Source organism: Vicugna pacos, chromosome 6 (assembly GCF_048564905.1).
Source record: "Vicugna pacos chromosome 6, VicPac4, whole genome shotgun sequence".
Classification (NCBI taxonomy): Eukaryota; Metazoa; Chordata; class Mammalia; order Artiodactyla; family Camelidae; genus Vicugna; species Vicugna pacos.
This window is the reverse complement of record NC_132992.1, coordinates 62,704,627-62,719,906: the sequence shown is the minus strand read 5'-3', so window position 1 is coordinate 62,719,906 and position 15,280 is coordinate 62,704,627. Positions and strand designations below refer to the sequence as shown.

At 43.4% G+C, this 15,280-nt stretch overlaps 1 protein-coding gene across 1 annotated transcript; it reads left to right on the top strand.

Moving 5' to 3' along the window:
* The first annotated feature begins 2,600 nt into the window (after nt 1-2,600).
* On the top strand, nt 2,601-5,752 carry GPHB5 (glycoprotein hormone subunit beta 5). Its single transcript, XM_006206979.4, has 2 exons — nt 2,601-2,804; nt 5,564-5,752. Exons 1-2 carry the CDS (start codon nt 2,601-2,603, stop codon nt 5,750-5,752), a joined length of 393 nt encoding a protein of 130 aa, XP_006207041.1.
* The last annotated feature ends 9,528 nt before the right edge of the window (nt 5,753-15,280 follow it).

The following is a 15,280-nucleotide window of genomic DNA, read 5'->3' as shown; positions in this document are numbered from 1 at the left end:
CTGTGCGTTGTCACTCTTGTGAAGTTAATGCTGATGAGGAGTAGGTGTGATGCCACAGCTCTGCACTGTCAGGAAGCTGGGGATTGTGAAAGCAAGGGACTCTTGGCCTCCCTTTGTTGTCTTTATCTTGTGACATTGCAGACACAAGTATGTATGTTTCAGGTCTCATCTCAAAGGCTTGAACAGTCTCAGGTCAGGACAGCAGCTTGCCACTGGTTGGCTAGCTCTTGGCCCGGCAAGTTAGGAAGATCACGCCAGGTAAGCAGTCTGAACACATAGTAGCCCAGGTCTGGTTGTGCTACTCATAGGCTGGAGGGCTGAAAAAAGTCCTTTATTCCAAGCCTCCTTCAATTTCTATAACGTACATATAATAATCTGACTCCAGAGATCGATATGTTGATGGTATCATGATGGATTCACTTAGAGTTGTTATATGTTTTGAAAAACATCAAACCCTTTAACGTCTTTATTTAGTAACATTTATTTATTTAATGTGCATCTTCAATGTCTTGGGCTATGTCATTATTTGCTATGATATGTAAATTCCTAAAGGCAAGCATGAAGTCTGCTTCATTTATTTTTTAGAGCACCCAGAATAATGCCGTGAACAATGAGGTTTTCAATCCATTTGTGTGCTACAGTTGCAGACTGGAATGTTAACTGTGTCTCAAACTCATAAAGAATACTATTTCATTCTTACTTTAAACTTTTAAGAAGCAGAAATCGAATGAAATATTTCCATTAGAACAGCATTGATTGTTCTTACATACAGCACAAATGTACACTTACCGGTTTATTTTGATTTTTAAAGTATCAATACTAATTGACTTTCTGTTACAAAAGCCTGCCTAATGGAGAAATTGTGGAAAATACTGAAAACTACATAGAAGAAATAAGAAGTCATCTTTAATTCCCATGCTGGAAGATAATCACTTTGAACATCTTAGTATTTTTTCCCTGTATGATTTGAAAGTGTTGTTGATACGATTTAATCCTTAACTAATTTAAAGACATTCACAATGTTCCTTCTCACTGTGATTTCCATCCTTTCAGTTAGCAATCCCATGTTCTTTCTAGGAAGAATTATTGCTTTGTTATTTTTCAATGTATTGAAGTGTGTTCTGAGTTAAGGGAAAGAGTTCACCATGAGCCGCTGGTGACTGCCTCCTGTTTCGAAGGAAACTCGTGGTTACCACGAAGGAAAATCTAATCCATCTTGCCCCAGTGCACTTGTTCTCCTGGAGCCAGGTGAACTACCTTTGACTCTTTCCCTAGGATTATGTCACCCACCAAAGGTAACTTTCTGTTTCAGTAGTTGATGTTAAGAAACAAAACAACACCCTTTAAGTTAATCACCTTTGGAAAATAGAGGATGGCTTTATATCCCAAGGCTTTGATGTGTTTAGTGGTTCCTGTAATGCTCTGCCTCCCTTTTGTTTTGATTGACAAGGCCTTTCCTATATATTTGAGCAATCAAGGAGCCCAGTTACAGAGGGTAGAAGCATTTACCCAGAGCAAAGTTACTCATTGTGGCTTTCTGAAATCTTGGGTGCAAGTTTCTGCTTTAAAAGAAGTTAGCTCCAGCAAAATCAGGTAAGTGCCTCTCCATACTGCCTGAGAGTAAGTCCAGAGAGTCTTGCTAAGGTGATAGATCAGAAGTAGGAACTAAGAGATCAGTTTGGAAATAAGTAACTTTGCAGCCCGTGTTATGTAATGATGAATTGGGGGAAGGGTTCTATAAATGCAGTGTCCACCCTTGTTTCAACATGTAGTATGTTTTGTCTGGTGGGCCAAGCATGAAAGGAGTTATTCTGGCTCCTGAAAAAGCATAGGAAATGATCAAGACCCAGAGAGGACAGACGTGGCAGTAGATTGGGGTTATGTTTTAAATACCTCTGGTGCTGTCCATCATTTGGATTTAATGTCAATCACAACGAGGAGCCTATCACAGCAGAGGCACAGAACAGAGGGAACTTGTAGCAGGTAGGACACGTTTTATGAATGGTCACCAAGTCAGGGGCCAGGTTTCGTATCTTCCACATATCCATGTATTGTGGTGGGTTGAGTTAGTAACGGTATGTACAGGACATACAATTACTGTTTATCTACCCCTCCCCATTCCCCATCCATGACATTGGAAAAATAATTTTGAGCAAAGCATGTACCATAGCATCCAATACCTTGGTCTGAATAAAAATAATTTGTGTGTAATCATGTATCATGTTAGGCTATGCATTCCTTTTGGTGTTACTCATATTTTGTGTTCATTTTGAAGAGACCATTGGAACATATTTCTTTAACACCCAAGTCCAGTCCAGTGTAAGGATGGGCTTGGGATGCTGTAATGAAAAGCCTGAGGATGCCCTTAGAGGGCTGGGTGTTTAGTGAGCTCCATGGGTCCATGGAAACCATCCTGGAGCCACTTGGAACTTCGGGCATCTTTGTTGGAGTCTGTAAGCATTTACAATTTCTTGGCTCATTTCTGCTGAAGTGGGAAAAGCAATGTCCTTTTGATAGTGACCAACACCTGCAGGCAGCCTCGTGGAGGCAGCCAGTTCTGTTAATAAGTGCTCTTTCTTTTCCCTCTCTGGAGGAACAACATGAGGCTGGCACACCTCTTCCTTGGCCCCGTGGCCCTCCTCCTCCTGGCTGGCTGCGGCTGTGTCCTCAGCACCTCCAGCGAGAATCTGCGTACTTTTGTGGGCTGTGCAGTGAGGGAGTTCACTTTCCTGGCCAAGAAGCCGGGCTGCCGGGGTCTTCGGATCACCACGGACGCCTGCTGGGGCCGCTGTGAAACCTGGGAGGTGAGTCCCAAGACAGGGCAATGACTTCTGGGCCAGATACTTGGCCTGATTCTTAAGTATTCACTTCTTAATGAAATGAGACAGAGCTGGGGTATCTACCTTTTCCTGTGGTTTAAAAATAATCAAACAAACAAAAAACAATGACATGGCATCATCCAAAAGTAATCCAAAAGAAACATGATGTTGCTCTTCTCACAAAGCATTGATCAAATTGATCATTTGATTTACCCGGTGTCTATTTGGGAATCATCTCTGGGAGATCAAGATATACTATTATTCTACCCATTTTACATATGCTGTGGAAGAACTCAAGGGGTGGCTGACTGCAAAGTCACGTAGGGAGTTAGTGGGAAGTTCGGAATAAATTCTTGGTTCAAACTTGTCACCAAAACTTTTCTTCCTATTCCTCCACCTGTGAAAAAGCCAGCCAGGTGCCAAGAGAGGCCCTAAGCTGAAGAGCAGGTGAGGGCAGGTCTTCAGCCTCCCCTTCTGTGCCTCCCCCACAAGCCCTGCTTTCTTCCCTCCCCCTGGGGGTAACTCCTGGGGACCCTCAGGGATTATCACTAATAGATCCATTAAGGCCCTTCAAATGCAGTTATATCCAGTCTTTTTAGAGACAGTGCATTTAAAATGGGATAAAAAATCTCCAACAAAGTTAGAATCCTCTTGGACTGAGATAAGGAGGTGTTTGAGGGGTGAGCTCTTAAGCACTTATGTTTGATAACTCAAAAGGGGAGTATGTCTGAAAATAAGGACACGCATGATGGCAAAGTGAAGCTAGGACTGTGGCTGGAAATCACCTTTGCTCATGGCCAGGGTTCGTGGTTGCCAGAGTTAGCAAAAAACCAAACCAAACCAAACCAACCAGGATGCCAGTTACATTTGAATGTCAGATAACCTTTTCTGGAGGGGGAGGATGTGTGTATAAGTGTGAACCATGCAATATTTGGGACACACTTATACTAAAAAAAAAAAGCTTGTTTATTTGAAATTCAAATTTTATTGGGCGTCCTGTATTTTATCTGGCGGTGCTGTCTGGGGTCCCAGATTACTGAGGGTAAGAGGACACAAAGACAACTGAGCAAGGGAACAATGTTACCTGAGAAGGAGGAGGAAGCAGTTGATACTGAATTCAGCTGCTCTGCATGGTCCTTGTCAGAGGCAAAACCATTATTTCTGTGATATTCATGTAAGAGCTTCACCCTGGGCCTCCATTAAACATACTTTGTTTGCCCAGGACAAGTGAGGATGCTGTCCTCTACAAGCTTGTGAGTTGTTATTTTGATGATTGATTCCTTACTCTTATTAGAACTCTGATAGGAACACTGCATTACCTTTACTGAACACTTACTTGGCCCTAGGCAGGTAGCTATTTTGTTTCACAGATGAGGAGACTGAGGATTCAAGAAGTTAAATGGATTTTCTAAGGTCTGTGGCGAGTGGCAGGACAGGGATTCCAGCTCAGCAGGTCTGACTGCAGGGTTTGAGATTTTAACTATGAATTTGTGCTGATTTCCTGATCTAGATGCTTTATTGACTGACATTATCCTTGAATTCATGATTTATAAAAGGTGGAGGAAGGAAGTGAGGCCTTCAATGATCAGAACTAGCGCATAGGGCATTCAGGAACCTGCCTTGCTCTGTTTTCTTTCATTGATTCAACAAACATGGTTGAGACCCTCCAGGGTGCCAGGTACGACGCTAGGTAGCCAAGGCACAGCCATGAGTAAAATGGGCAGAAATTCCTGTTCTAATGGAGCTTGCCCTCCAGAATGGGAGAAACGCAGCACACATGTCACATGGCACTGACAGGTCCTGTGGAGAAAAATTAAGCAGGAAGAGGGAGAGAAAGTGGCAGGGTGTGTGTGTGTGTGAGGGGGTTGTTGCAGCTTTAAAAAGGGTGTTGAGGAAAGGCTTTCCTGAGAGGGTGACGTTTGAACAAAAACCTAAGGTTGGAGAAAGAGTGCATCACAAGGGAGAAGAACGTCCTGGGCAGGGGGAATAGCAGAGGCAGAGGTCCTGGAGTGGCACTGTTCCTGGCGGGTCTGAGGAACCGTCAGAAGACTGTTGTGGCTGGAGCAGAATGAGGAAGCCAGCAAGATGGTCTCGTCAGAGACATGTCACAAGGTGAAGACCTAGGGAGGGTGATGTTGGGTCTTGAGGGTGATTGTAAGGTCTTTGACTTTTGCTCTGAGTGAGGTAAGAATTCACAGGGGCTTTGAGTAGAGGACAGATTGGATCTGACTTACATTTTAAAAGGATCACTTGAGCTATCCTGTCGTAAATAGACCATAGAGGGTAAGAGTAGAAATGGAGAGGGTGGGGAGGTAATAGCTCAAGTGGTAGAGCATGTGCTTCGCAGGCATGAGGTCCTGGGTTCCATCCCCAGTACCTCCATTTAAATTAATAAATAAATAAACCTAATTACCTCCTTCTCCCAAAAGTAGTTTAAAGAAGTTTTTTTAAAGTAGAAGTGAAGAGACCAGCTAGAAGATTTTTGCAATGATTAAGATTATTCATTTGCTAAATATTTATTTAGCACCTACTCTGTGCCATGGGCTCTTCTGGGAGTCCAAGATATGCTGGTGAACAAAAATTAGCCTCCTGCTTTCAGGAATTTGCCTTCTCCTGGGAGGAAATTGATTAACAAGTAAAGACATGAATAAGAAGCTCATTTCGGATAGTGATACATGGTACCAAGACCATGAAACAGGATGGTCTGTTCTAATGGGTTTTCTGTTTTCTACCTGTGGGGACAGAAGCCCATTCTGGAGCCCCCATACATCGAAGCCCATCACAGCGTCTGTACCTACAATGAGACCAAACACGTGACCGTCAAGCTGCCCAACTGTGCCCCCGGGGTCGACCCCTTCTACACCTACCCCGTGGCTGTCCGCTGTGACTGCGGGGCCTGCTCCACGGCCACCACGGAGTGTGAGACCATCTGAAGCTGGTGTGACCTGCAGAATATGGCTGGCAGCCTTGAGCCTCACGGACCCACCTGTCCGGGCAGCACAAGCAGCTCTATCCCCTGGACTGAAGAACTGTTCAATTTGGACCACACCTGTGGAGGAGGTGACCCGTCTCCCTTACACCCAGCTCAGGCACAAAACCCAGAGGCAGCAAGTGTATGCTGAAACTGCAGACCAATATTTGTGCCGTCACTAAAGTAATTTCTCTGGTCCACACACTGCAAATTAATTTTTCTTTACCTTGAATCTCAGAACACAATTCACGTAGCACCATCCTCCTCCAATTTGAATTTATAATCAGCCAAGGTTTTAAATGCATTGGGCCTAATTAGGAAATGGGGTTAGAAAGTCTTTAAGTTCTCATGTCTTATTTAATGACTGGTCTCCAACTAGATTTATGATCAAAGTGCCAGAAATTAATAAAACCAATGCTTTAGACCTCATGCCCTCAAAGAAAATCCAATTGCAAGCTCCCTTGGAGAAAATACTCTCTTCTTTTAACTGAGCAATTATCTACAGAAGAAATAGCCCCGGCTCAGATTAAAAAAGGGAGGGCAATAGTAGCTCAAATTGAAAGGTGTCTGGAGTTGGGTGATTTTTTTCCCCCAAGCAAAATTTTGAAAGTCCCTTTAAGAGCCTTAATAAAGAGGCCCCTTAGTGATTTTTAAAAAAAAACAACCTCAGAAAAAGTATGTAATCAGAGCGATTATTTGAGCTTCAAGCAAAAGTGATTGATTACAAATATTCTTTCCCATTTAGCATATTTTGAATTTAAATTGTAATTTTTTAAACTTAAAATTTGTCCGTGTTTGTAGGGGTAAGACTGCACTGCTGACTTAGAGGAAAAAGTCTGCGATCGCCTAGCTCTTGTCCTCGCTCAAATCTTACAGCAGCTGATTCTCTGTGACCTTTTAAAAAAAAAAACACTCTGCTATGCAAGTGTTTTTAATTCTGACATTTTTGGGGTTGAAGTTAACTTCGTTCCTTTTTCACACTACGCCAGGAAACTCTGTAATAATGCCAATAAAGCATGCCCTCTGCCTTTTGAATTCATGAAAACTTTCAAAAACGTCTTTTCTGTCTTTAATATACTTGGAATAACGGTAACAGTCACACTTAAAATGAACTACAAGATTATTTTTATTTGCATATTAATTTAGGATGTCATGTTTAGTAAGGGACACAGACAGATGACTGGGTACCAGGAGTCCCAAAAGTGGCCCCATCTGTATGTATACCCCTGGTGTATCATAACTGGGAGCCAGGAGTCCTCCTTGAGTGAGGAGTCAGTGTGTCTCCATGGAAACAGTAAAGCAAATGTTGAGATTGATGGTCAAGGACTGGGATGCTGAGGTGGACATCTGGGAACACAGGGCGGGAGCAAAATCCACCCACCCTTCAGTGCAGATCTGCTGGAAGGCAAGAAAGTCAGTCTAACGTGAGAAGTGGTTGCATGCCTGGGGTCTCTACTAGGGTGGAGAGTGGTGATTAGGGATAAGACTGGAAGGCACCACTCAAGTGTTTTCAACCCATCCCTGAGGACTTCCCTCAGAACTCTCTGGGAGAAAGAGCTGCTTCTTAAAGAAACTTAAGGGAAGAAGCAGAAGCAGTAAGGTCTTGCCAGAATTTGAGAAAAGATGACTGTAGCTTCAGTAAGGGTCCTGGCAGGAAACCAAATGATACACCGCAACGGACTACTGAGAACTAAATGAAGAGACTATTTATAAACGTGAGGACAGAGTTAAGGAAGCCAACAAGGGGGCAGTGAAACACGTCTAATCATTGTTTAGAAACAATGGCCACCTAGGCTGAAGGACCAAGAAGAGGAAGTGATTATCAGAACCTGAAGAGAACGGGAGGAGAGGAACGCCTGCTAGTGGCTGTGGCTGTCCGTGGGAGGGCGCAGCTGTTACCAATTTGAGGCCTGGGAGGGGGAGAGGTGGGGGAGGCCAATAGTCCAGCCTCACTGTCTTCCATGCCCTGATCCGCTGAAGCAACTGGGGAGGTGGGGAGGAAGGGAGCCCATTGGTTCAGCTCATAAGTTTTGGCCACCTAGGAAGCAGGCTGAAGCGGATGGAGAGTGGATCTAAGGGGGCTAATGGAAAAAATCCCCGACAGGTATCCTTTGGGAACCTTAGTTGGAATGCACAGGCAGTAACGGCTGTGAGCGCGGTAAGGTGGGAGGAGCATGGTGATTACTGAGACTCCACTTACGCAGACGCAGGATGGGATCCACGTGGAGAGGGCTGGGCTGGCTAATGCAATATCGACAACATTTGAGAAGTGTGGGAACAATGGTAATGGTCAGGACCGTGGGATCAATTGGTTGTAAGTGCAATCAGAGCACCCAGCGCTTGGTATGAAAGCCACGTTTGAAGAGATTCGTCCTGGAGCTGGAGGGCAGACTGTGCTGAGAATCAGCCTCAGATCTCATCAGAAGAGCGGCTGAACCAGGCAGAATCCACCACCCTGGCGGCCTCTGGTGCTTAAGGCAAGGCCCTCACAGGGAGGGAGCAGGACACACGACCTACAGTGGGGACAACACTTGGGTGAGCAGGAGGTCCCCTTGCCCAAGGGGCTGGCTCCTGCCTGCCAGAGAAGATCAGCTGCCTCTGCTTGGAGACCAGGCCATGGCCCCAGCCCAGGAGGCTGCTTTACTTGATGATGCATGCCCTCCTCAAACACCGTCCGCAGCCCTCATTTATTCTATGTGAATAATTAGGGGCAAGTCTCAGGACGACTTGGCTGGGGAAGGACTTTCCCTGTGACGGGAAGAATGAGGTTTTCCAATGAAGAAGCCACAGGACTTGATAAATGCAGGGATCAGGGGAACGTGCTTAGGAGTAGATCTTGAGGGTGTCAGAGTAGGAATGAGGGGGGCAGGTGGCAGAATATAAGACTGGGTACGAAGAGTTTATTGGGGCCACCCTCCCATGACCCTGATGTAACATCCTCGCAAGGGCACCTGGATCTGGTTTCAGTGTGCTTGGGGGAAATAGTGGTTTACATCACTGAAGAGAAATGCCAGAACTATCCTGGCAGAATATTTGAGGACGAAGGCTCAGAGAGCGGGGCCTGGTGTGCCCACATGGAGAGTTCATTGGACACTCCCTTCATGAAAGCAATGAGGAATGCATGAGTGAGGGGCTTCTGCATCACAGAAAAGCCCGATAGTGGGTGTCCTTTGTAGACTGGGGTTGATGGTGGGAGAAAATGCCGTGGACCAGGCTTGCTGGTGTCAGCAGAGGTGAGAGGGGTCTGGACCAGCAGAGACCAGGTGGTGACATAGCTGTAAGGGGCAAGGTGAACGTGGCTGCTGTAACAGACAGCAAAGCTGTAAAGGCAATTTGTGGGCTCTAATCGGCAGGATCCGTGGTGCCGGCTGCTAGTCCACGGTGTTCCTAGTCCTTGGTGCTTCAAAAACTTCTACAGTAAGTATTTATTATAATAAGAAAAGTTATTAATGAAAAAGAGGAAAATGTCTCTGTCGGTGCTAAACCTGAATCTTTTTCAAATCTGTCTTCCCTCTTCCTGTCTCCCTCTCTCTTGTTCTCTTTTCCTTCCTCCCTTCCACAAATATTTATTAACTCTAACTTTGCACAAGGCGCTGTGTTTGCAAAGTGAATTTATAAATATTGCTACCATGCTTGGATTTCTTACTATAAGCAGGACCCTTTATATTCTTCGTAATTCTTGTGTCAGCCATGTTCGTAGGCATTATTATTGCCATTTATTACCATTTTACAGATGATGCCAAAGAAGCTCAGAGACGTCAAGTCACTTGCCAGAAATCAGAAAGCTGATTGACAGCGTGTGCTGGGCTTCTCTGACCCAGAGCCAAATTCTTGCCCCTGGAACACGATGGCTTTCTGGAGTGTTCCTCCCAAGTCATTCCTGCTTGGAGAAGTCTTTGAGTTTATTGCTGTCAGATGGTCTCTTGCATTGATTAGCAGGCCTACGGTCTCTCCTGGAGGCGGCTCAGTGCAAGCTTGGCTTGTTTTCTGGAGATTGCAATCTTTCTCTAGTTTCCTCTCTAACCTCTAGCAAGATAATGCTTTGCCACAGCTCAGTTCAAATCTTACAACAGGAGTGACTGAGGGAGAAAAGGAGAAGAGCCTCAAACGGAAATTCAAAGGGACTGCAGCAGAGATAAAGGTTGTTATTCTCTCAACTCATCTCCCAGGCAATGTGGACACTGCGTGCAGAGGGACGGTGGTCCAGTGCCTTTTGGGGACGCTCTAGATAAAACTCTCAGCAACTCCTTACTCTTGGAAATATATTTATTTTGCAATTAACAGAAGGTAAGCAGAAGGGGGAATTTTCTGGATTCATGCTTTCCTCCTTGCAATGGTTAGGAAATGAATCAGCCACCAGAAAAGCACCAAAGCCTGCTGCAGTGACCCAGTTAACTCTTCAAATTAATTTCATATTAATTTTTAATGTCATACAAAGCATTTCTGAGATAATAAATGAACTGTTTATCTAATTGAAAGGAATGTGGCATTGAGAAAAAAATTTGCATGTCATACAGTTTTCCAAGAGTACTGATTATCTTTTTCATGCCGGAGACATCTTTGGAAAAATAACATACACCTTATCCTTTTTGCTTTTCTTCAAAATATTAAAGCAAATTATTAAGGAATTTTTAAGCCATTCTTTAGCAAATTTGGAAAATTTTTATTTTCTGTTGAAAATTTCTACTAGAGAAATAGCTTACTGGGTTAGAAGAATTTTGGTCCTTATTGGCAAGATGAGTCTTCTAGCATTTCTCTTACAATGATCTCCTTTTGTTTCCATGAATGAGGTTGGCTGGAATGTGTACAGGGAGGTGTAAAAGGCACAGGGGCTGGTTGGTGCGATCCTGGAGTATCGGAAGAGGGTGCTAAAGATCTCTGAGGAGGTGATGTCTAACAACAGGAAGAAGAAAGCGGTAGAGGATGAGAAAAGGAGCAGGCACACAGCACTGTGACTGGTAGTGGAGCAGAGACTTGTTCCGGCGTTAAGGCATTTGGAGGGATTATTCTGTTCTCTTTTCCAGGCCCTCGTTATCAGGAGTAAAGTAAACATATCCTAAGCTCTTTGGCTTTATTTTTGCCTCTAAGTTCCTCTGGCTGCACAATTTCTTTAGCATACTGAATAACTGGGTTAAAAAAATAAAAAGGCTTCCTGATACACAAAATTGCTTACATGTTTTGACCTCGAGTGTGGGCCATTGGTGCTTCTGGAAACTCATTCAAACCCCAAATACAACCACTCCCAAACACACACACACAGAAACAATCTTCCCCAAAAGAGAAAAAATCACTTTGCTTTAACAAAGAATATCAGTATTACCAGGCAGTGAGTGGGTAGTGATAGAGTGCATGCTTGGCATGCACGAGGTCCTGGGTTCAATTCCCAGTACCTCCATTAAAAAAACAGTTAAAAAATAAATCAATATTACCAAGATGAGAATGCTAATTTTCTTTTGGTGATGTTGAAGATAGGATAACCAGCAAGGAATAAATGTAAATATCCCTGAGTCACAAATAATATTGTACACCTTAAAATCACTTGAAAGAGCATTTATTCACTTAAAATAGATTTTGTATAGACACAATAAAGGATATTGATGAATTATTAATGGTCATTATCTCGAGGAAGTATGCATGCAGAATTAAGCAATTAAAATAGAAATTTAAACCTTTTAGTTTGCAAATTCTTTCCACATGAAATATATGAACAGATCACACTTTCCAGGCCTCACTCTGTTGCTTGTGCAGATATTAGCAAGACAACTGCGACATGGAGAGGTACACCCTCAAAGGAGAGTGGTTTAAACTTCTAGATGGTTCTCAAACTCCATTTTCCATTATCTACTTGGCATCTGCATATCAAAATTAAACTATTTGGGTGGGGCACCAATTTTACTGAGCAGATTTAAGACATCCAGCATTTTAAACTATGTTGGAAATATCTTTATTTATTTACTAAAATTGAACTATAGTCAGTTACAATGTGTCAATTTCTAGTGTACGGTGTAACATTTCAGTCATACATATACATACATATAATTTCTTTCATATTCTTGGAAATATCTGTAAGAGGAAGATTTTGCTCATCTTGTGTCTTCTGCTTGAGCAAACTCAGGAAGCTAATGCTGAAACATCTCCCCATGGAGACATGAACACTAGTTAATGAGAAAGTCCGATGGAAATCAGCAGCAAATTTTAGCATTAACAAAATCTGAGCCACCTTCAGGACAAATCTGGGAGGAACGAATGTACTGTAAGTTCACCTATACGGGTCTGTCCACGCAAGCTGCAGACCAGTGGAGGAGTAGAAGCAAGTGGGCTCTGACCAGGGGGCTTCTCTTCTTCGGCATGTGATTATTTTAATGTGCTTAATTCAGTAGAGGACTTTCCAATTTCCCGGACTGGGGTTTTGTTTTACTGTTGCAGTAGAGGGGCTGGGAATCAAGCATTTAAAAATGATAAGTAAATGGCTTTTTAAAGAGAGATTGATCAGAGTGTTTTTCCACGTGTTGAAACATCAACTTTTATTTTCCATAACTGGGCAGACCAGTTGGTCTACTGAAGCACTCTGCCCTTCCATACACTATTGCACTATTGCAGTGATGCTGATTGAGAGACTGATGGTGCCGCGTTTTTGCCCTATTAGTTTAAAAAAACTCACTTATTTTACATTGTCTTCTATTTTGGCAGGGGGAGGTAATTGGTTTTTTTTTTTAATTTTAATTTATTTACTTTATTTTTGTTTAAATGGAGCTACTGGGGATTGAACCCAGGACCTCGTGCATGCTCTCTCTTCCACTGAGCTATACCCTCCCCTGCCATTAGTTTTTTATGAAGAAGAAAAAATAGACTTAATTTTGTGATCTGGGGAAGGAAGTGAGTGGGTGGGGGTGCAGGGCTGTAGGAGGCTGTGCTGTCCCTGGTGTAAGAAGCACTTTTTGGCAGCTCACACCAGTGGTTATGAGCAAGGAGTCAGGGATTCATTTGCAATAATGAAAATCATCTTTGGTAAGACTCTGTTTTGGGATTTGACTAAACTCTTCCAAGAATGCAGGCTGCTTTGGGTAGCCAAGCTGCTAGGGATGGAAAAGACGTCCCAGTTTAACGCTGTCCCCGATTTAAGGGTACCTTGGGACACAAGTGGGCTCTTGCAGCCTTGAGTGTGAAGAAGCACCTGAGTGACAGTGTGACAGCAGCCTGCTGCAGGAGGCGGGGATGACCTTCTCAGAGGAGAAGGTGGTCCTTTAGTGACGGTACCCACACAGTAACATCAAGTTCTTATTCTGGGATGGGATCATTGATATCCTAGCCAGAAAATTAGTAGGTCACTGGTAGGCACAAGGGAAATAGTAGTCCTTGTCCTCTTTATTTGTTTGAAAGTAATTATGATTTGCCTTCGCAACTTTTTCAGCAACAGTGGAATTTGAGTAAGATGATAGGCTTCAGCGTGTGTGTGTGTGTGTGCACATGTGTGTACAATTTTTAATTTTTCAAGGGCTCTTGTACACAAGGTGGGGTGTGGGTGTGGAGAACAAAGCATGGTCCCTTGTGATGTTTAGTAGAAACATGTTGACTAAGTGACTACAACTCTGGCCTGTGCTCAGGGCAATAAAGATGCAAATCTGTGGAATACCCTTTTTAGAGGACAAGTTGTTTGTGGTCAGTCTTTATTCTGTCACCTAGGGCACTGTCTAGAGTCTCGTCTTAAGCAATGAAGAATGAAGCTTCACCAAGAGTTATGCCTCAGAAATCTGTTTCATCTTCATTTTATAGGTTTATAACTTTAAGTGATATAAACCTTTATTTCTTTATGGAAAATAATTTTGGAGGGTATTTTTTTCTCTCCCTTATAAACATCAGAAAGACTTTCAGAAAAGGAGCACTGTAGAGTTACCAGCTCTTCCAAATCAGATGCTGCTTTTTCTGTTTTTGATTCTAAAATATGCTTTCTCTTTTATGGCAGCTGGGAAGCCCAGGATGAACAGGAGAAAGGACTTCTGAGTCTTTATTCATTCAGTAAATGTGAACAACTCAAACATTAGCCTAAGGAATACCCAGAAGGTAGTATCAGACAGGCGAAGCCGATGGTTTCATCATTTGGCAGCTATGTGTTTGGGTGTTAAGACTGACAATAAATTTGGTTGTCTCATAGATCAGTATTCTTAAGTTTTAACGTGCACACAAATCACCTGGAGGTCTCATTAAAATGTAGATTTGGATTCAGTAGGTCTGGCCGGGGCCTGGGATTCTATAGTCCTAACTAGCTCTTAGGGAGTGTCCATCGTGCTGGTCCCCAGACCACACTTTGAGGAGCAAATTTCCCATTCTAACAGAGGCCTGGGCAAGGCAGTTTTCTTGACTGGCTGATGGAGACACCCTCAGATAACCCAGAAATGAGAGTAGGAAAAAAGACTGTTCAATGAGTTAAAAATTAGAACATGGCACAAAATAAACCGCATGGTGAGAGGACATGAAATAACATTCCGTTAGTTATGAAAAGTGTACACAGACGGCCATTACATCAGAAGCAGACTGTAAGAAAGCCAGCCTGGGAGCGGGCCAGCCGTGCCTCCCTTGTCTGTCATCTCTCCGTGGAGGTTACGTGGGGAGGGGTGTGGATCCTTTCCATCGGGATGAAATTCTGCTGAGATGTACTTAAACGGCAATTACTGTTTACTCAGAGCGAAAAACAATTTAAGCTGGGTGGTGAGAAGAATGTGGAAATCATTCATCTTCCCACCCACAGCTCCTCTAGGAGAAAAAATTCCAGTTGCTCAAAACAATTGATTTTAAAAATAGCAGGCGATTGTACTTTTAGGTGTGTGTTTACGAAGTTGCCTCAAACATACCACCCTGCCGGGAGAGTTTCTATTTCTTTCTCCAAAGGATTAACATGAAAAGACTGAGGTGAAGTGTGCTACTATGGCTCTTAGGCTGAGAGTCAGCTCTGGGTTTAGAGACCCTCTCCGCAGATTACCCTGGACATCACATCCCCTAAAACACTGAGCAGATCCTCTTTATCAAAAAGTTAACTGCATATGCTGGAAGGCTTGGAGGACATGGCTGAAAATACAACAAAATGACACCAGCTATAGTATCATGAAGTTTCTGAGTCACTGCAGAACTCAGAACAAAATGACATTACCAGGGTAGAACACGTTTATAACACACACACACGCACACACAAAATGACTCTGGATTTTAACATCATATTCCCTAAGGAGAAAAAAAAATAGATTGTGACCAAGATTAATCATGCAGCTTTTACTCTAATTTCCTGTAGTGGAAGTTAAAAGCCAAGAACGGTCACTGAACTTGGATCCCACGGATTCACAGATGAGCCAAACCGTCCTTGACTCATTCCTGTCCTAACCCCGTGATATCTCCAAAGAGCAGGGCTGAGCCTCTGATGCCTGGCAAGCCTCTGTGTAGAGCTTCACTCTTTAATTTCCTTTCTGGCCTTTGTTGATGATGGAAGCGCCATGAATTG

Coding starts and splice junctions, on each gene's coding strand:
- GPHB5 (XM_006206979.4), top strand. CDS start 2,601: ATGAGGCTGGCACACCTCTTCCTTGGCCCCGTGGCCCTCCTCCTCCTG. Junction 2,805..5,563: donor GCCGCTGTGAAACCTGGGAG/GTGAGTCCCAAG, acceptor CTGTGGGGACAG/AAGCCCATTCTGGAGCCCCC.